General features: G+C 41.1%; 2 protein-coding genes across 9 annotated transcripts in view; one reads left to right on the forward strand and one right to left on the reverse strand.

Annotated features, from left to right (window-relative positions):
• Positions 1 to 22,576, reverse strand: part of LOC132399255 (uncharacterized protein C7orf50 homolog) — a 393,915-nt gene that overhangs the window by 147,890 nt on the left and 223,449 nt on the right. The gene's annotated exons all lie outside the window — the stretch shown is intronic.
• The window catches only part of LOC132399254 (probable G-protein coupled receptor 146), a 167,846-nt gene that overhangs the window by 112,212 nt on the left and 33,058 nt on the right, over positions 1 to 22,576 (forward strand). For 5 of the 8 annotated variants that reach the window (XM_059979458.1, XM_059979462.1, XM_059979457.1 and 2 more), the window contains one exon: positions 2,413 to 4,388. The exons of 1 other annotated variant lie outside the window; for it this stretch is intronic. In XM_059979458.1, coding sequence (XP_059835441.1) covers positions 2,454 to 3,449 — 996 coding nt within the window. In that variant the 5' untranslated portion in view covers positions 2,413 to 2,453 and the 3' untranslated portion in view covers positions 3,450 to 4,388. Of the gene's footprint in view, positions 1 to 7; positions 166 to 2,412; positions 4,389 to 18,489; positions 18,581 to 22,576 lie in introns of those variants that run through there. 2 more of the 8 variants (XM_059979460.1, XR_009513920.1) reach the window with 2 other exon arrangements.

A 22,576-nucleotide genomic window follows, 5' to 3' on the forward strand; every position in this document is an offset into this window, starting at 1 on the left:
TACACAGAATGAAACATGCGGTACCTTTCATGGCTATCAGATGTCACAAGATGCATTACAACAGAAGATGGACTTTTGAACTATAAACACTGTGGTGTAATTCAGGAAATATCCCTGCCAATTTGCATTACAAGCTTCTATTAACAATCTTGAGACACTGACCAGGTAATTTAATTTAGAGACATTGGTTCAAAAATATATATTGGCCACGACACCAGGGAAATCTAAATGGAGGCCTTAGCATTTGTGAAGTATGTAAATTTCCCCTGAGTCCGGCTTCCATCCTACATACAGTTTCGTCTCTTGGATCAAAGGCAGTAGCGCGGGACTGCAATACTAAATAAAAATATCTTCAAGTACTATATTGTGAATCACATCTTGGTAACAGCCCATCCAAATTCCAATGAGGAACTAAATTACAGAGCAGGCTGCTTTTAAATGCATTAACCTGTGAGATCAAAAGGAAGATGCACGAATGAAATATTTTGTCAGTCTCATCCTTACAATTTCTAACGCAAAGAGGCTCAATATTATGGGGCTGAAATTGCTGCACTGGCAAGCTTAATGTCAAAAAAAGATTGACAGGACTTTTAATCTCAGTCGGTACATTATACCCTATTAATACCACATACTGTTAGAACATCTATGAGTATACCGGTATATTGATTTTAATGTTGTTTTTGTGGATATCATGCCAAAGGCTCATCTTGCTGACCACTGAAAGCAGGACGTTCAAAGAAAGAAATAGGGTTATTTAGAATAATTTAAAGACAGAGGCAGAAAGGTGAGGGGAAGAGAGAATATGAGGAACAGAATTACAACAAGGCAGAGGAGGAATTTGTCCTAGTGTTTTGGATCTGTTTGTCATGGTGGGTGGGCAGTGACATACAATGGCCATTTTATTAGTTAACTCCTGTACCTAATAAAATGGTCACTGAGTGTATGTTCATGGCCTTCTGCTGCAGTAGCCAATCAGCTTCAAAGTTTGACATGTTATGCATCCATGCTGGACACCACTGTTGTAACGTGTGGTTATCTGAGTTACCATCGCCTTCCTGTCAGCTTGAACCAGTCTGGCCATTCCCTCATTAACACGGCATTTTCACTCGCAGGACTGCTGTTCACTGAATGTTCTTGTTTCTCGTGCCATTCTTTGTAAACACTACACTGTGGTGTGTGAAAACCTGAGATACTTCAACCAGCTCTTTTAGCACCAACGATCATTCCATGGTCAAGGTTGCTTAGATCACATTTCTTCCCCATTCTGATATTTAGTCTGAGTATCATCTGAACCTCTTGATCGTGTCTTCATGCTTGTATGCAGTGAGTTACTGCCACATGATTGGCTGATCAGATATTGCATTAACGAATGGTGTAGAGGTTTACCAAATGAAGTGGCCAGTCAGTATGTGTACAAATTTAAACGGCTAAGAGGCAAGGAACCAATAGCCTCTGTTTTCATTGGAAGTGCCAGAATGATGAAAATTATAAGTTGTGAAAACAGATTGCTTTGGTTATAAGATCATGAATATGACAGCAGAATGAAGTCCAAAAAAGAAGAAAACAATTTCAGTGCTGGATACAATGTTTTCAGCCATGTGAATTCTTTCCAACTGTTTTGAAATAAAGTTTGTATCTATTATGTTAGAATTGGTACTCAGATAAGGAACTTAGTCCTTCTAGTTCAGTGTCTACCATCGTGAAGAAAAAGTTGTCACAAAATAATGTTGTTAATTAAATATAACAAACAATCGCTATCTATTGGAAAAAACTGGATACAAAGGTAGACAGTAGTAGAAGATGGAGGTCCATGTATGGAAGGTCTATCAAAACTCAAATATTAAAAAACACTGAACAAACTGGGACAGAACTTACATGAGAAAGACACTGCATTTGCCTTTTCATTTCACTATCAAATAATGGAGGTCAAATATAGTTCATTTCTGAACTTTCAAACAAAAAAATTAGCCAAAACTGTAGTGTGGCAGCTCAAAACTTTTCAGTATTTCTGCATTGCGATTCATAAGCTATGGACATATGCCATACGGTAGCAATACTAGATAAGATAATCTGTAGGTGTGCGTTTCTGATATTTTCATGCATACATGGGATGTAAATAAATTTTGCTGCCATGGCCACTATCGAACATCGCCAATAACTGCCTATGAGCAGATGGTGATGACTTTATGAATTACAATGCAGCTTATGACAAACGGAATATTTAAATGCTGTTAATTGGGGAATCCCCAGATATTTTCAGCAGTAATGAATGACTCATGTTAGGTTTCCAAGTTAGAACACATGCAACAAATTTTTATCTATGTGTGATTAGAGCTACAGAATATCTTTTTGCTTTGTCTTATATCTCAGCCAAAAAAAATTTCTAAATGTAATTTATTTTCCTTTCCACAGCCAAGCTTGCAACCTGCTGAAACACAGTGAGTGAAGCCATTATGTGGAGCTGTGTGGGTTCCAACACAACAGTGAATGGTCTGGACCAGCAGTTCTGCTATGACCTTGAACTGATCCTGTTCATTCTCTCCATCGTTTACCTCATCATTTGCTTTCCTTTTAGCATCTGTTATAATTCCCTGCTGGTTCTAGTCAATCTGTACAACAAACCATCAATGACCATGCCTGATGTTTACTTCGTCAACATCGCGATTGCAGGCCTCATCCTCAGCCTAGTGGCACTGATCCAACTGCTGGGCCCAGACAATCCACAGTGGGCCGTCTGGAACTTTAACAGAGAAGTCTACATCACCTTGCTTATCTTGTTCAATATCTCAGCTCTGGTCACCATGTACTCGACCACTTTGCTCAGTTTGGACTACTACATTGAGCAAGCTTTGCCAAGAACCTACATGTCCAGCGTCTACAACACCAAACATGTCTGTGGGTTCATCTGGGGTGGGGCTGTGCTGACCAGCTTTTCATCTCTGCTGCTTTATGTGTGCAGCCATGTTCCCAAGATAATCGAGTGCTCAAAAATACAGAACAAAGAGGTGGCAGACACCATCATGGTCTTTATTGGCTTCTTTGTGCCAGCTGTAGCAGTAATCTATGCCTTAATATTGATTTTTCGAATTCGGAACCAGTCAACCCCTCTAGATCAAGATCCTGCGAGGCTAGATCCTTCTATACACCCGCTGGTAGTAGCCACAGTCTGTACGCATCTTGTATTGTGGGCTCCTTATTACATGACACTACTAGTGCAAATTGCCTTTAAACCAAAAGGATCAGACTTAGTAACCCAATATCAAATCTACTATTTTGTTAAGGTCTTGTCAAAGCTGTTGGCATATTCGTGCAGCTTTGTTGTACCACTGCTTTACACTTATATGCACAAGAACTTCACCAGTAAACTGAGGCAACTAGTCAGAAGCCTGGACTGTCAGACCGAGGTCTGTTTGTCCCAACACTCAGAAGGACACCAACAAGTTTTGTAAGCTGAGGTTTCTTCAAATGTATGGATGGTGCATGGCTTCACAAATCAAGACCAAACAAATAAATGTCCACCCTAGTACCAAGGGCAGAAACCCTGCCAACTGACTTCAGCTATTTCTTGGGTCTTGTAGATGAGGGATCCAAAAATCATTCCAAGGTAGAATATCACACTGGCTTTTATTAACCGATTCTTTAAATTTGTTGTCGAACCCAGCATGGAATATATTGCTAGGTGTCCATTGACACCAGAAATTGTGTCAAAGTTGAATGAATACATTGGCATGCAAGCAATGAAAACAAACCTTCAAAAGGTTTTTACGGATCAAACCTAATTGAAGCCATTTTTTGGGTGAGTAACAAACAAAAATAATTGTAGGCAGTATTTGAGTCCAGATCTAGCTTGCATGCTTCAAAGCTACAGCCAACAGCTGATTGTTCACAGAGGCCAAAATTGTTTCCATGCTAAACTAATTGGATTGTACAAGCTGTGAAGTCTAAACTCTCTGTTCTGAATGTTATTAAAAAAACTGACCAAATGAATGGACTTAATGTGCTTGGAAGGACATTGCATCAAATTTTAAAACACAAAAACCACCCAGAAAACACCAGCAATTGACTTTTAACAAGACTGCGGGCCTTTTAAATTGTTGGGGAAACTTCAGCTTGTTTTGACATTTAAAGGACTGGTCACTATTGGCAAAGGGGTGAATGTGAATCTGCACAAATGTCTTCTAACAAAATCCATGTAAGCTGTGATCAGTTTCACAGCATTATCACCTCTAACTGCTTGTATTTTATCCATTAACTAATTTGTGTTACAATTTTGATTTTATAGATATATAAATAATTGCACAATTGCTGGATCAAACACAACAATATAAAATAGTCTCATGCTATTTATTGTCTTCACTTTGTAAATAAATAAAGATATATCTAAGAGATTTCAGCTTGGTAGCATTGCTTATTAAGATGATTTTACTCTCTGCCTTGCTCCCCTCCACCATCTCTGAATGCTCTATAAACACCACCTCATTATTTTTTTTACACTGTGTATTTATTTTGGTCATTTATAGTGATTTTATGTGTTTGCAATGTACTGCTGCCACAAAACAACCAGTTTCATGTCATACAAAATCAATGATAACAAATCTGACTCCGCTACTTCAAATTTCACAACATCTTATGAATACATAGTGAAAATATTTTTTGTATATTTCCCATATTTTATCACAACCCACCCAGGAGATCATCTATCCTTTCAAATCTATGCCTACTCACAGAGCAATCCCATTTACTTCCTTGTAACCCTATTCTCACCTTCCTGATTCTGCTGCCTCCAACCTAGAAATTTAATGTATGGTGCTCAACTAACTTACCAGCAGCATACCTTTAGGATGTGGAAGGAAACTGGGGATTCTCTAGCAAGTCAACACAGTGTCAGGGAGAATGTACAAACTCCACACTGACAGTGCCCAGATCACTGAAGTATTAACTGCTTCACCTTTATGCCTATATGGGCAGCACAGTGACATATTTACAACAGCCATTACCTCACAGGGTCAGAGACCCAAATTCAATTGTAATGTTCGGTGCAGTCAGTGTGCAGGTTGCATGTCACTGCGTGGATTTATAGATTTCTCCTCGTGCTCCAGTTTCCTCTCGTATCCCAACTATCAGCTGGACAAATAACCACATGAGTATCAGCTTAACGTGGTCTTTCTGTTAACTTGTAGAAGGAAACACAACAGGAGCAGGCACTACAGCTTTGAAACCTGCTGCTCTACTATTCAATATGATCATGACTCATCATCCAAATTATGTACTATGTTCCTGCTTTCTCCCGCATTCCCTATTGTCCTTAGCCTTTAGAAATATATTTATTCCTTCCATGAATTATTTAATGATTTGGCCTCAAATGCCTTCTGTGGTAGAAAACTCTGCAGGTTAACTGCTTTCTGAATGGTTTACCCCATGTCCTTCGGCTGTGACCCCATTAGGCACATCCTGCCTGCATTTTGTCTGTCCAGTCCCATCAAGATTTTGTAAGAGTCAAAAAGTCCCTCTCATCCTCTGCAATCTAGTGATACAAGCCCAATTATCTCAGTCTCTCTTTGTACATCAGTCCCCTAGGAGTCAGTCTGGTGAGCCTTGGCTGAGCCTCATACACGTAACTTCTTACTTCATGTGAGCTTCTTACTTCAGTGGTTGATAAGTTGATGGAGAAGATCCTGTGAGGCAGGATTTATGAACATTTGGAGAGGCATAATATGATCAGGAATAGTCAGCATGGCTTTGTGACAGGCAGGTTGTGCCTTACGAGTCTGATTGAATTTTTTGAGGATGTGACTAAACACATTGATGAGGGTAGAGCCATAGATGTAGTACATATGGATTTTAGCAAGGCATTTGATAAGTGCCCTGTGCAAGGCTTATTGAGAAAGTAAGGAGGCATGGAATCCAAGGAGACTTTGCTTTGTGGATCCAGAACTGGCTTGCCCACAGAAGGCAAAGAGTGGTTGTAGACAGGTCATACTTTGCATGGAGGTCGGTGACCAGTGGTGTGCCTCAGGAATCTGTTCTGGGACCCCTAGTCTTCGTGATTTTTATAAATGACCTGGATGAAGAATTGGAGGGATGGATTAGTAAGTTTGCTGATGACACAAAGATTGGGTGTGTTGTGGATACTGTGGAGGGCTGCCAGAGGTTACAACGGGACATTGATAGGATGCAAAACTGGGCTGAGAAGTGGCAGATGGAGTTCAACCCAGATAAATGTGAGGTGGTTCATTTTGGTAGGTCAAATATGATGGCAGAATATAGTAGTAATGGCAAGACTCTTGGCGGTGTGGAGGGATCTTGGGGACCGAGTCCATAGGACACTCAAAGCTGCTGCGCAGGTTGACTCTGTGGTTAAGAAGGCATACGGAGCATTGGCCTTCATCAATCGCGGGATTGAGTTTAACAGCCGAGAGGTAATGTTGCAGCTATATGGGACTCTGGTCAGACCCCACTTGGAGTACTGTGCTCAATTCTGGTCGCCTCACTACAGGAAGGACTTGGAAACCATAGAAAGGGTGCGGAGGAGATTTACAAGGATATTGCCTGGATTGGGGAGCATGCCTTATGAGAATAGGTTGAGTGAACTCGGCCTTTTTTCTCCTTGGAGCGACGGAGGATGAGGGGTGATCTGATAGAGCTGTATAAGATGATGAGAGGCATTGATCATGTGGATAGTCACAGGCTTTTTCTCAGGGCTGAAATGGTTGCCACAAGAGAACACAGCTTTAAGGTGCTGGGGAGTAGGTACAGAGGAGATATCAGGGGTAAGTTTTTTTACTCAGAGTGGTGAGTGTGTGGAATGGGCTGCTGTCGATGGTGGTGGAGGCCAATACGATAGGGTCTTTTAAGAGACTCCTGGATGGATACATGGAGCTTAGAAAAATAGAGGGCTATAGGTTAGCCTAGGTAATTCTAAGGTAAGGGCATGTTCGGCACAGCTTTGTGGGCTGAAGGGCCTATATTGTGCTGTAGGTTTTCTATGTTTCTATGTAACATCCTTTCTCAGATAATAACACCAAAGCAACACACAAACACAAGGTCCGGTACAATTACAATAAGACATTCCTGTTCCTGCACTCAAATCCTCCTACAATGAAGACCAACAAGCCATTTGCTCTCCTAACCACCAGCCTCACCTTGACATTTACTTTCACTGGCTGGTGCATAAGGATATCAACTTCTTTCCTAATCTAATCTATCGTGGTTCACATAATGATCTGCCTGCCTCTCTCTGCCTCCAAAGTGTTATCTAATCTACTAGGTATGTCTGCAAATAAAAATCCATTAAATTTGCCTAGCATAGTTTGTTTCTCATAAAACCACATGTACATTTCTATTGTGATTCTCTAAATGATGTGCTATTACATCTTTATTAACAAACTCTCGTGGTAGTGTCGCGGTTAATCTAATGCTACTACAGCACCAGCAACTTGGGTTCGTTTCTGTCACTGTTTGTGTAAGGAGTTTATACATTCTCGTTGTGACTGTGTGGTTTTCCTCCTGGTTCTCTGGTTTCCTCCCACATTCCAAAGACATACAAGTTAGTAGATTGACAGGTCACAGACTCCAATTGGGCAGATAGGCCTGTTACCTAAATAAAAATAAAATAAATAAAAGAATCCTCTCTACAAATGTCATGCTAATGAGCCTGTAATTCCTATCTTTTCTCCCTCTTTTATTAAATAGTGGGTTATATTAGCCACTTCCCTCCAAACTGTAGAAACTGATACAGAGCATAAAAGATGTTAAAAAATGGCCACTAGCATAGCTACTGTTTATAGTGCCACTTCCTTTGGATGCAAATGATCAAGTCCTGAGGATTTATCTCCCTTCAATCCCGCCTTCTCACTAGACAATAGGCTTCCTATCATTTCTGGGAGATCAGAATTCTTCGTGAAATCAGAATCAAAATAATTGCTCAAGAAATTTGAAGTAACTATTGATTAAATCACATTTTCATATTGTTAAACTGCATTTCATTGAGTCAACATGAAGAGAGCTGTTTCTCATTTATTGCAAGCAAATTCAAAAGAGGAATTAACATAAGACAGAGCAGCAGAATTAGGCCATTCAGCCCATTGATTTTGCTCTGCTATTCCATCATGGCTGATTTATTATCTCGCTCAACCCCATTCTGCTCATACAGAGACGGGTGTGTAAAAAGGGCCCGAACGATCATCGGGGACCCAAGTCACCCCAACCACCAACTGTTCCAGCCACTACCATCCAGGAAATGGTACTGCAGCATTAAAGCCAGGACCAACGGGCTCCAGGACAGCTTTTTCCACCAGGCCATCAGACTGATTAATTCACGCTGATACAATTGTATTTCTATGCTATTTTGACTGTCCTGTCGTACATGCTACTTATTACAAATTACAAGTGACACATTGCACATTTTGACGGAGACGTAATGTAAAGATTTTTACTCCTCATGAGGTGAAGGTGGTCAACTCAGTCAATTCAATTTGATTCAAGTTTTTTTCTGAAAAACTTTTTCTTTTTTTTGCCATAACTGCAATTTTGATAACCACTCTAAAGGTCTTCACCACACAGCTATCCATGCCCTAGTCAACATATGCTCCTTTAATAAACTCCTGTTTTAGAGCTTAAATTGCTCTAATATGTCCAAATGGCATTAGTGGAATTCTTTCCCAGCATTAATATTTCACACATTTTCTCCCAAACAACTTGCTTTAAAAGCTTGTTCCCTCTAGTCATGTTCTGGCAGGTACTGCGTATTAACGATGGTGGAAGTGGTGGGTTAGAAACACAGATCAGAGAAAGAAAGGCCAGTGAGAAAGTTTTAGAATCAGAAGTGACAAAAGAAAATAAATTAATTTTATTAAGTACTACAGTTCAGGAAGAGATCCCAAGATGCTTTCCATAAGTGTAAATGAGACACATTACTGAGTGTCAGGCGGAATAACTTGAAGTTCTTAAAGAAATATGCATTACAAGCCTAAAAAACTAAGTTCTTTAGGGAGGCCCTTCCAATTGACAAGGCTAGGCAGCCTAAACTACAACTGCACACAGTAATCTGAGGCCAGATTTGGGACAACTCAGAGTGTACACAAAGATGTAGGGCTGTCATAGGTGCTGGTGCAAACTGAGTGGTGTAACACCCTCACAATTCAAATCAAGACTCTGCATAGTTCAAGCTGGTTTAAAAAGACAACTTTCACTCCTCATTAATTAGTCCGGGATTTCGTAAATCTGTAATTAACGGTTCATCCTTTTATTCATCTGGGACCCATGCATAACCTCCTTTGTCTGATCGATACAATTAATGAGGTCGACGGCAGTAGCCAAAATAACATTTACACTGCAATCTGTTCATCAGTCTCCCATATAACAGATGAACTTGTCCGCGGACAATATGACAGAACATTCCTCAGCAAACTATAAAACGGTCAACATTACTAATCCTTTCCATCTATACTTCATAACGAAATGGACAGTATAACCTCTCAGAGTAGTTACACCCTGAAAAGGCAGAATCCTATGCGCACGTCGCCCCATGTGTCAGCAGCCACCTACTCCACACTCCGGTTTTTGGGACATCAGTGTTAGGAAAGCACTTTTGTTGATCTTTGATAAATTGCCGTCTACATGAATGACAGTTGCTCACTTTGCAAACAGTACATAACGCGCAGAGCATAAGGTTTGAAAAGCTTGCAGACAAAGTTTAAAACAGGCAGTCGTGCGCATCAGCAAAGACAACAAGAAGAGCAGGCCTTCACTGTGAGAACAGAAATAAAACTAAATGTATCAGGGAGAACACTCTAGCAAAAGTGAAGAGGAACAATGAGAAAGTTTGCAGGTGATACAACAATTGATGGTGTAGTTGATAATGATGAGGACAATCTAAGCTACATGATGACATTGATCAATTGGCGAGATGGACATGGCTATGACTTAGCAAGGGTGATTTGTTTCGTCTTAGGGAATATTGAGGAACCTCAATGCACACGCCAAAGGTGGTAGTACAAGTAAAAAAGTGGTGAAGATAGCGTAAGGGACGGGCTCCATCTCTCTTATTCTCCACCGCCTCCACCACACATTTCCCACTGTTTCCAGATATCACTTACCAGCCTGCCTCTAAACTCCCTCTTCTTCACCTGGCTCCATTAACCTATCATCCCCTATCTCGTCTGGTTCCACCTATTACCTACCAGCCCCTGGCCTACCTCTTTATATACTGGCTATCTCCCTTTGGCACCCTCAGTCCTAATGCAAGGTCTCAACCCAAATCGCTGACTGTCCCTTTGCCTGCAAAGATGCTATCGACTCACTGAAATCCTCCAGCAGTTTGTTTATTGCTCCAGATTCCAGCATCAGCCGTCTCTTGTGTCTGCAAAATATATCAGTGCCCTGGCAATTTCAGAGAGATTTAGGCTCACTCTCCAGTTCAGAAACTCCTTCTCCTCAACTGAAAGGTTGCATTTGTTAAAAGTCATGAGATCAGGCTGAAAACACTACAGGAGATTTAAACGGATGCAGATGGGAGAAATGAGAAGAGGAAGGTAGTGAAGGGACTGGATGAGGCAGGGTGTGAGTAGCTCAAGTGGAGCATAAAGCCAGTTCAGTTTAGTGGAACTTCCTGTTTGTAGGTTTTGTAGGCAAAACTGTGCAATACAAGATAATCCGGTCAAGATGGCAGGTGACGTGCAGATTAGAGTTCAAAGGAGTGATCCGGAGCTCTGCTGTGCCCCGGAGAACCGCAAGCATGGGTTGCCTCGTGGAGAAGACTAGAGGAGGGGCTCGGGGCCGTGATCGACTCCAGTTTGAAGCACCGAGGAAGACTGAAACATTGGAGCGAATGCCGAGGTGGTCAGCGGCCGCTCCCCACGGAGGCCACAGTTGGGAGCTGGGTGGCAGCACTCGGAAGGCCACAGGTTGGTGGCACGGCAGTCATTCTTCACGGAAGGACTGAGTTTCAGCGGCCACACTCCTCGGTTCTGGAGGGAGGATGTTTTTAAAATTCTGAGATTCATGTGATTGTTCGACTGTAATTTATTTTGCTCTCGTTGAGTTCCCTGTGATTTCTTTCTTGTTGCCAATTGATGGGTTGGGGTACTGGGTGGGTTATGTTTTTGGTTTTTATACAAGGGAGGGAATGGGGGTATGGGGTCTGATGTTCTTGTTGGTTTTTCGGTGGGAAATCTATTGGTTTTTGTGTGTGGGAGAGGGGGTTGGGGGCTTGGTGCTGTTGACACTGTTCTATTTTGCGAGGGAGGGGTTTGGGGATTTTGATGTCCTGGCTACTGTTTTCTGTGTGGACGGTCTGTTGGTTTTTGTGCGAGAGGGAAGTTGGGGTTTGGAGTTTGGTGCTTCAGCTATCGTTTCCCGTGTGGTCAATCTGTTAGTTTTTTTGTGCAACGGAGGGGTTGGTGTTTGACGTTTGAGAGTTTTGTTTCTTTTTTCCCTTTCATGCAGGGAGGGGGTTTGCTGTCTTATCTTTCAACGCCTCTCGTGTTTTCTGTATTCTATGGCTATCTGGAGAAGACGAATATCAGAGTTATATTGTATATGCATACTTCGACAATAAAATGAACCTTTGAACCACATAAAATATTATTTTAGTACATCAGATTAAGGCTGTGAATGGCATTTGTAATGTGAAAATCTGAGCAACATATCAATGGGAGTTTTATTTTAGACAATCTAATATGATTTATTCAGTCACAAGTACTGAATTAACAAATAAATCTTATATACTCCTCAATTCACTACACAATAGGAAACATGGTGCATGCTTGCAGATGTATTGCAAAATTTGAAGGCCCCTCAATTTAAAAAAGTACATTTTAAATTCATAATAGGTTTTCAAGTACAATTTTTTGAAGTTTTTCTTTCCTTGTACTACGTTTTTTAGTGCTATGCTGATGAAAATTGATCTTTCTCAAAATGGGTTGTAAATGGCTTTTCCTTAGTGAAACGTGCTTGAGGGGGAAACAGAATAGGTACTCAGATCAAAGGTCATTATCTTGCACATGGTACCTGTCTTATCTGATTAAATGAGCACAAAATGACACCAATTCTTGTGGAACACTTGTTTGGAAAATGGGTCATCTCGTTCGAACTCAGACCAATCACTGGTGACTGCCAGCTGGCATGGGTCTTCAGAAGGCTGCATTATGCAGCAAGATTATTTAATCACAGTATTCACAAACGTCTGAAGTCTACTACACAGCATTCAGAGGCTGGTTCTGAAGCCCATCTCCATGGCACCATGATCATGTCCACTTTCTCCTATCGACATACACAGTCAAAGTGCCTCATCCCTGGCATCATTGCAGAAAATGCAGAACTTTAGACCTGTTCAGCATAAGTGCTTCTGTGCCAGTGCTACTCAGTCTGAAGCTACCATGTTTGAAGTAAAGTTGCATGCAAGATCAAGCCTTGATGGTATGAGGAGCCTTAGGAAGGTTGGTTAGAAGAATCCAAACCCTTAGGAACTATGTCTACAGACATAAAACCAACATAGTATCCAGACAGGCATAATCCTATCTCAACCTCCCTGTGCAGCAAGGTCACCGTAGGCTACAGTTTTCCAAGTTCATTCAAATTGGGGATGATGAATTTCTGGATATTAAGGCTATCAAGGTATACTGGGGAAGTGCAGGAAAATGACACTAAGATCAAGGATCAGCCATGATTAAGGGCAGAGCAGACTTAAAGGGTCAAGGGACTTACTTCTGCTCCAAATTCTTATATTCATGTTCTATGCAGTGATAACTAACCTGTATTGCACCATACAGACTGAACTGTAAAATAGTAGAGGGATGTCACTCAAACTCTCTACACAAAATGGAAATCTGAGTACTTTTTCTTCAGCTGAGCACCATCAGCATGAGCAGCCCCAATGACGTACAAGCATTGTGGTACTTCTGAACGTTCAGGTGGGACTTGTAGTTCTTTAGTCCTTCACAAACTAACGCCATTCAAGAATCTCAAGGACCAATTCCCTCTGAATAGAGATGACATATTCAGCACATGAGGCACTTGAGCCTTTTCCAATATAGATTAAATGTGTCCCTAAGAAATAGAAAGTGGTACTTTTTGGTAGAAAGTATAAGAAGAGGCCATGTAAATTAGAGTGCACAATTCTCAGGTACAAGAACAGAAAAAAAGCTCTGTATTTATTGTTTATTGAAAATGATAGTGTTGCCAAGAGAGTGGTTAAAAAACATTAGGATCCCGGGCTTTATATTAAGAGTTGCAGAGTACAAGATCAGGGAAGTCAGAGTGAATTTTTAAAAACACTGGTCAATACTGTAATATTATAGCCTGCACTGGTGCCATTCTTTTGGAAAGATGAAGTGGACTTTGTTTATATGAACAGAGAAGAAAGGATGGGAGAACAAACAAAACTGCAAGATGATCTTCAAATCCTGAAGCATATAGTCAGCTTCCATTGAGATGCCGGTGAGGGGATCTTTCTTACAGGGTGAATGGTTAGGGTTTGTATGCACTGCCAGGGTAGTAATGAAGGCAGATTCAAATACAGTTTTCAAATGGGAATTGGATTAGGAAAAGAACTTTCAGAACTGAGAAATAGAGCTAGCTGGATTGTTCTCACAAAGAGCCGACAAGCACTTGACAGGGTCTAAGCATCCTCCTTCCATCTTGTAACTATTCTGTAATTCTGTATCCAGGAGGTTCAAATGATATTTTGATCTTGGGCTGTCCAAGTGGTCTCATGAATTTTTTGCCTCCTCAATAAAATGAGACCAGGTCCTTCGCTTTTAATTTTAATTTCAGCCTATGTTCCAGCCACTGCATCTAAGTGGTGTTAATTTGAAAGGTGGAATCCCAGAGGAGAATATATGTCGGCTCCTCCAGATGAGTTCTTACTGTCCGCACTGCTTTGGGGTGAGTGGCACACAGAACTCAGCAGAAAGGCTGTTTTGTCTGTTATCTTCCACACAATGTTTTCAGCATGAGGTACTGAAGGAGGAAGAAGAAGATAAGACTGAGGAAGAGGTTGAGGGGTGGCCGGAGGATAATGTTGATAGATGGCAACAAAGAATGTTCCATCAGTATCAATCTGATTGTCTGAAGGTTAATCTGAGGATGCCTTTACAGGGCTCCGTGCTCGGTGAATGAGTTTATAGACATTGAACCAAGTAGCATTACACCCATTAACCATTCCTACTTATTTTCTTAATACTTTTGCTAAGAAGTATAAGCAGTTAGCCAATCTTCAACTCTAGTGCACCATAAATGCAAAAGCTTTCAATCTGGTCTCATTGTGAAATCCACAATATGTAGCATGTAAACATCCATTAGCAACAATTTGTAAAAGCAGAAAGCAGAACTAATGAAGTTGCATCCAGGATGGAGACTTCCTGAGCCAGCCCTGTTGTTCACCAATTTGTCAATGTAAAAATGTTCCATAGTTCCCCCATTGAAACTTTTACTTTTAACAATAATTCTAATGCTACCTTCTTACTCTCCTTTAAAAGCTTTCTATAGAGAGGAACTTCTGGGTATTAGTTTCTCCTTTCACTATTCTAAGGCTGTTCCATGGAAATTCACCTATTTTAATGTAACTTAAAAGTCAATGTCTCAGTTTCACTTTCCAATAAAATAACTATCTCCATTTCACAAATCACCAAAACACCAGCTTACATTTGTCAACCAACAATCACCTCCAACCCACCTCCCCACCATTTCTCAAATCAAGTTTCATTTCCTCTCTCAAGAAGGTGCAGCATCTAATCCTTGTGTACGTTAAGCGAGAGTGCCGTGAAGATAATTAGGTTCTATGAAGTTTTCGCAGAAAAGGCATTTATAAAGGAGCAACATTTAATTTTTTTAAATTTAGAGCTACAGCATAGAAGTGGCCCTTCTGGCCCAATGAGCTGTATTTCACAGCAACCATCTTATCAAGCCCTAGGCTTATCCCAGGACAATTTACAGGACCTACTGACCAGTACATCTTTGGTATGGGAGGAAACTAAATTCCTGCAGCAACCCATGCAGTTCACAGGGAGAACACACAAACTCCTTACAGATCGTACCTGAATTGAACTCCGAACGCCGCAACACACTAACTGCTAAGCTACCATGGTGGCATGTTAAAATTAAAGCAAGCTTACACAAACTTAATAATCTTCTTACAGCCATGTACTATGACAAAGCAGAGTCTTGGATATTGACTACTCAGTTGTGGTTATCCAGTGATCCAGCAGTACAGCTACCGCACAATATCATACGCCTTGTTAGCTAGCCTCGGGATGGCCTCCAGTGCTGAGAACAGAGAAATCAGATCATAATCAGCAAGTGAAAGTAAAAATCTCAGACTCACAGCTGCAATGCATCATCTCCTAACACCCATGAACCATCAGAACATAGTTAAACACCATCCACCAGCTCTGAGAGAAATAAAGGCCACAATTGCTGGGATATAGTTTTGAGGCATACGTTTCTGCAAATACTGTATCCCCACCAACACTGCTGCTTGAGTCAAAGTCACAGAACTTTAAGTCAAAGTCACAGAATACAGAAAATTACAAAGTACAAAGTAAAATAATATTACTACATACCACAATAGGATTTATTTTCTTGCTTGCATACTCAGTAAATCCAAGAAACATAATGAAATCAATGAAAAACCATTCTCAACAGAACAAACAACCAGTATGCAAAAGACAACAAAACATGCAAATACAAATTTTTTTTAAAAAATTAGCATTAAGTATCAAGAACATGAGATGAAGAGTCCTTGAAAGTGAGTCCAAAGGTTGTGGGGACAGTTCAGTGATAGGGTGAGTGAACCTAAGTATAGTTTTCCCCTCTGGTTCAAGAGCCAGCTGAGAAGACCATCAGGGTCTCTCTTCCCGCCATTACGGACATTTATACTACACGCTGAATCCGCAAAGCAAACAGCGTTACGCACGCACCCCTCATACAAACTCTTCTCCCTCCTGCCGTCTGGGAAAAGGCACCGAAGTATTTGGGCTCTCACAACCAGACTATGTAACAGTTTCTTCCCCCAAGCTATCAGACTCGTCAATACCCAGAGCCTGGACTGACACCTTACTGCCCTATTGTCTTGTTTAATATTTATTGTAATGCCTGCACTGTTTTGTGCACTTTATGCAGTCCTGGGTAGGTCTGTAGTCTAGTGTAGTTTTTTTTCTGTGTTGTTTTTTACGTAGTTCAGTCTAGTTTTTGTACTGTTTCATGTAACATCATGGTCCTGAAAAACGTTGTCTCATTTTCACTCTGTACTGTACCAGCAGTTATGGTCGAAATGACAATAAAAAGTGACTTGACCCCTTGACTTGAGCCTGATGATTGAGGGGTGATAACCGTTCCAGAACCTGGTGGTGTGAGTCCTAAGGCCCCTACACCTCATTCCTGATGGCAGCAGTGAGAAGAGAGCGTGACCTGGGTGGTAGGGGTCCTTGACTATGGATGCTGGTTTCCTGCAACAGCAGTCCATGTAGATGTATTTGCTGGTAACGAGGGCTTTACCTTGGCCATATCCACTACGTTTTGTAGGGTTTTCCGTTGAAGGGCATTGGCATTTTCATACCAAACCATGATGTAACCTGTCAGTATTCTCTCCACCACACACCTACAGAAGTTTGTCAAAATTTTAGATATCATGCCAAATCTTTACAAACTTCAAAGGAAGTAGAGGCACTGCCATGCTTTTTTCTTCATAATTGCACTTACATGCTGTGCCTAAGGCAGATCAACTGAAATGATAACACCAAGGAATTTAATGTTGCCATCTCTCCACCTCTGAACAGTACAGGCTCTTTGACCCACGACATTGTGCCAACCTTTAGCCAAAGAGCAGTGAGTCTGTGGAATTCCTTATTACAGACGGCTGTGGAGGCCAAGTCGTTGGGTATATTCACTTCTGAGGTTGATATGTCCTTCATGAGTAAGGGCATCAAATGGTACGGGGTGAAGACAAGAGAATGGGGTTGAGAGGTTTAACATTACATCGGATAGAATGGTGGAGGAGACTTGATGGGCCAAATTGCCTAATTCAGCTCCTATGTCTTATAGTCTTATGGTAATAACTTTAACCTACCCAAGATCAATTTAACCCTTCCCTCCTACATAGCCCTTTATTTTTCTGTCACCCATTTGCCTATACAACAATATTTTAAATGCCACTAACGTATTATCATTTGTACACCTCTAGCAAGTCATGTCTTATCCTCCTTCACTCCAAAACAATTCACTTCCTTACATTGTGACTGTGATAGCACTATAAAGCCAGATTTATTTTTCTTATTTAGAGATACAACACATTCAGCACATACAGGCCATTCCAGCCCAACCAGCCCATCCCACTCAATTGCACTCATGTGACCAATTAACCTACTAGTCCATACGTATTCGAAATGCAGGAGGGAACTGGGGCACCTGAGAAAACCCATGGGATAATCATATAACAACTACAGCACGGAAACAGACCATCTCGGCCCTTCTAGTCTTTACAATACTTTAACATCTAGAAATAGTTTGGATATTCAGAGAACATAAAAGTTGTTTCAAAAATGCGAGCTACTTCTTTAATTTCAAGTTTATTGTCATTTCAACCATATACTTGTATACTGCTAAACGTAACAATGTTCCTCCAGACCAACATGGTACATATAACTCATACAATACAAACCAATATTACCACAAATAAATTAACTAATAATAATGTGCATGAATGATCTTAGCATAGAAAATATTTGTTGGACTACAATCAGCAGCTTTGTAAGCTAAAATGTAATGACTAAAATGGTGAGTTGCAGTAAGGGAAGATCGAAAGAAGATTCCAGTACTTCTTCTTTGATAGAAAATAATTTTGAGGAACTGAATCTAAACCTTAAACAAAAACAGAAGCTGGAAATACACATCAGATGAATGAGAAACTAAGTCAGTGTTGCAGATCAAAGACCCTTTGATGGCACTCGAAAAGAGAGAAAACAAGGTGCTAATTAAATTTCAGGAATAGCTGGAAGAGGTGTGTATGACAAGGTGAGGCCAGTCTTGCTGTGGGGCTAAGTCCCATGGACAAATGAGCTACTGGGGCAGATAGAGAATGATAATACAAACAAGTAATGTATTTCAAATGGTGGGGTTGTGGAAAATGCACAAATCAGGGTGTGCTAAAAGAGAGGCTTCTTCAGTTCTGATCTATGATTGGTAATTTTCCAGCTTATAAACTCTGTGAGTTGTTTAAAAATATAGCAATCACATAAAAGTAATTAAGAGTCACAGAGGTAATGCATGATTGGATGTGTGAACTGTTGTGGAGATGTTGAGGTAGAGATGTTTTTAAGCCAGAAAACTACCCATCATGGATCAGAACTGAAGAAGCCTCTCAAATGAGTGGTGAAACGTGTTCTAGACAACATAACAAGTTCAGTTATTTACTACAGCTTGATATACAATGACCTGGATGACTGAGAACCTTCATAGATATACAAATGGATAACGTACTGTTCTGATACACAGGGAGAAAACAAGCCACCTGAAGTCAGAGAGTTCAATATTCGAATCCGGAAGACAGTGTTATGTCAAGATCAAGATGAAGTTCAACATGCAGGTAGACTGGGAGTATCAGAATGGTACTGGACCCCAAGAAAGGGAGTTTGTGGAGTGCCTCCGAGATGGATTCTTAGAACAGCTTATACTGGAGCCTACCAGGGAGAAGGCAATTCTAGATTTAGTGTTGTGCAATGAACCAGATTTGATCAGGGACCTCGAGGTAAAAGAACCATTAGGAGGTAGTGACCATAATATGATATGTTTTAACCTACAATTTGAGAAGGAGAAGGGAAAATTGGATGTGTCGTATTACAGTTGAACAAAGGGAACAATGGAGCTATGACGGAGGAGCTGGCCAAAGGAAGACAGTGGAACAACAATGGCAGTTATTTCTGGGAATAATGCAGAAGGTGCAGGATCGGTTCATTCCAAAGAGGAAGAAAGATCCTAAGGGGACTAAGGGGCGGCTGAAGCTGATGAGAGAAGTAAAGGGCAGTATAAAAATAAAAGGGAAGAAGTATAACATAGCAAAGATGAGTGGGAAACCGAAGGACTGGGAAGCTTTTAAAGAGCAATAGAAGATAACAAAAAAGGCAATACGCCAAGAAAAAAATGAGGTACGAAGGTAAACTAGCCAAGAATATAAAGGAGGATAGTAAAAGCTTCTTTAGGTATGTGAATAACAAAAAAATAGTTAAGACCAAAATTGGGCCATTGAAGACAGAAACGGGTGAATTTATTATGGGGAACAAGGAAATAGCAGACGAGTTGAATAGGTACTTTGGATCTGTCTTCACTAGAGAAGACACAAGCAATCTCCCAGATGTAATAGTGGCCAAAGGAACTAGGGTAAAGGATGAACTGAAGGAAATTTATTTTAGGCAAGAAATGGTGTTGGATAGACTGTTGAGTCTGAAGGCTGATAAGTCCCTGGGACCTGATGGTCTGAATCCCAGGGTACTTAAAGAGGTGGCTCTAGAAATTGTGGATGCATTGTTAATCATTTTCCAATGTTCTATAGATTCAGGAACAGTTCCTGCTGATTGGAGGGTGGCTAATGTTGTCCCACTTTTCAAGAAAGGAGGGAGAGAGAAAACAGGGAATTATAGACTGGTTAGCCTGATGTCAGTGGTGGGAAAGATGCTGGAGTCAATTATAAATGAGGAAATTACGACACATTTGGATAGCAGTAGAAGGATCAGTCCAATTCAGCATAGATTTATGAAGGGAAAATCATGCTTGACTAATCTTCTGGAGCTTTTTGAGGATGTAACTATGAAAATGGACAACGGAGAGCCAGTGGATGTAGTGTACCTGGACTTCCAGAAAGCTTTTGATAAAGTCCCACATAGGAGATTAGTGGGCAAAATTAGGGCACATGGTATTGGGGGCAGAGTACTGACATGTATTGAAAATTGGCTGGCTGACAGGAAACAAAGAGTAGCGATTAATGGGTCCCGTTTGGAATAGCAGGCTGTGACCAGTGGGGTACCGCAAAGTTCGATGCTGGGACCGCAGATGTTTACAATATACATCAATGATTTAGATGAAGGGATTAAAAGTAACATTAGCAAATTTGCTGATGACACAAAGCTGGGTGGCAGTGTGAAATGTCAGGAGGATGTTATGAGAATGCAGGGTGACTAGGACAGGTTGGGTGAGTGGGCAAATGTATGGCAGATGCAGTTTAATGTGGATAAATGTGAGGTTATCCACTTTGGTGGCAAGAACAGGAAGGCAGATTACTATCTAAATGGAGTCAAGTTAGGAAAAGGGGAAGTACAATGGGATCTAGGTGTTCTTGTACATCAGTCAATGAAAGCAAGCATGCAGGTACAGCAGGCAGTGAAGAAAGCTAATGGCATGCTGGCCTTTATAACAAGAGGAATTGACTAAAGGAGTAAAGAGGTCCTTCTGCAGCTGTACAGGGCCCTGGTGAGACCTCACCTGGAGTATTGTGTGCAGTTTTGGTTTCCAAATTTAAGGAAGGACATTCTTGCTATTGAGGGAGTGCAGCGTAGATTCACAAGGTTAATTCCCAGAATGGCGGGACTGTCATATGTTGAAAGATTGGAGCGACTGGGCTTGTATACACTGATATTTAGAAGGATGAGAGGGGATCTGATTGAAACATATAAGATTATTAAGAGATTGGACACGCTGGAGGCAGGAAGCATGTTCCCGCTGATGGGTGAGTCCAGAACTAGAGGCCACAGTTTAAGAGTAAGTAATAGGCCATTTAGAACGAAGATGTGGAAAAACTTTTTCACCCAGAGAGTAAACATGAGGAAATCTGCAGATGCTGGAAATTCAAACAACAACACACACAAAATGCTGGTGGAACACAGGAGGCCAGGCAGCATCTATAGGGAGAAGCACTGTCGACGTTTTGGGCCGTAACCCTTCGTCAGGACGTCACCCAGGGAGTGGTGGATATGTGGAATGCTCTGCCCCAGAAGGCAGTGGAGGCCAAGTCTCTGGATGCATTCAAGAGAGAGTTAGATAGAGCTCTTGCAGATAGCGGGGTGAAGGAATATAGGGAGAGGGCAGGAACGGGGTACTGATTGTGTATGATCAGCCATGATCACAGTGAATGGCAGTGCTGGCTAGAAGGGCCGAATGGCCTACTCCTGCACCTATTGTCTATTGTCTATTCAGTCCATCAAAGTTACACAGGCCTTGTTTGAAACACAGCAGGAAGCCGCACAAACAGTTCAGATTGAGAATGGAGCGGATAATTATACTCTATCCTACAATGGAGAAACTATCACAGGTTATCTGAACAATTTTTGGAGCACCTACATTCAGTCTGCATCTGTGAAACTGAGTTGTTAGTTGCCTGCCACTTCAGTTTTCCATCTCATTCCCACTCAGACTCACCTGTCAACATAAGACTTATCTGTACTTTGTTATAATGAGGCCAGTGAAGGGTTGAGGAATAGCACCTCATCTTCTGTCTGGGCATGTTGCAGCCATCCAGACACAATATCAAAGTCTTCAATCTCAGGAAACTCATCTTCTCTGTCTGTATCAGAAGTACGCACTTCTGTACGCACTTGTTATGTTGGTTTAGACTTTCTACATTATCACACCCTAATTTACTGGGAGTGTGCCAAATCCTTTCTACTTGCAACACAATGCACTTTGTCCTCATTATCAATCCGCAAAAGCATCTGCTAACCCATTTAACCAGAGGATTAATTTACCCATGACTACTCTGTCCTCACATTATCACTGATATTTTCTTACAGTATGTCTCAACAATGCCTCCCCAGTATTTGTTGCAACTTAATAATAGCTTGTTTTCTGTTTCCCACTTCTTTGACCTGAAATATTAAATCTACCCTCAGTGGTTTATTAGTTATCCCCAGTACCTAGGAAAGTGGCCACTGAGTGTATGTTCATCGTCTTCTGTTGCTATAGCCCAACCATTTCAAGGTTCAACACATTGTGTGTTCAGAAATGCTCTTCTACACACCATTGTTGTAATGTGTGAAAATGAGTTACTGTCACCTTCCTGTCAGTTTGAAACAGTCTGGCCATTCTCCTCTGACATCTCTCATTAACAAGGCATTTTGTCTGCAGAACTGCCTCTCACTGGATGTTTTTTTTAGTGGGATTTTTTTTGCACAGTTATCTGTAAACTCCAGTGACTTGTTACGCATGAAAATACCCAGAAGTCAGCAGTTTCTGACATAATCAAACCACCCTGTCTGGTAGCAAAAATCATTCCATAGTCAAAGTAATTGAAAACACAATTTTTAAAAATTAATTTAAAGACACAGCACAGAACAGTTTATTGTGTTCAATTCTGGTCAGCTCATTATAGGAAGGATGCAGAAGCTATGGAGAGGGTGCAGAGGAGATTTACCGGGATGTTGCCTGGTTTGGAGAACAAGTCATATGAAGCAAGGTTAGCAGAGCTGGGACTTTTCTCTTTGGAGAGTAGAAGAATGAGAGGGGACTTTTTAAGAGGTCTACAAGATTATGAGAGGCATAGATAGGGTGGATAGTCAGCACCTGTTTCCCAGGGCACCAATAGCAAACACCAGAG

The sequence above is a fragment of the Hypanus sabinus genome, chromosome 9 (assembly GCF_030144855.1).
Source record: "Hypanus sabinus isolate sHypSab1 chromosome 9, sHypSab1.hap1, whole genome shotgun sequence".
Taxonomy (NCBI): domain Eukaryota; kingdom Metazoa; phylum Chordata; class Chondrichthyes; order Myliobatiformes; family Dasyatidae; genus Hypanus; species Hypanus sabinus.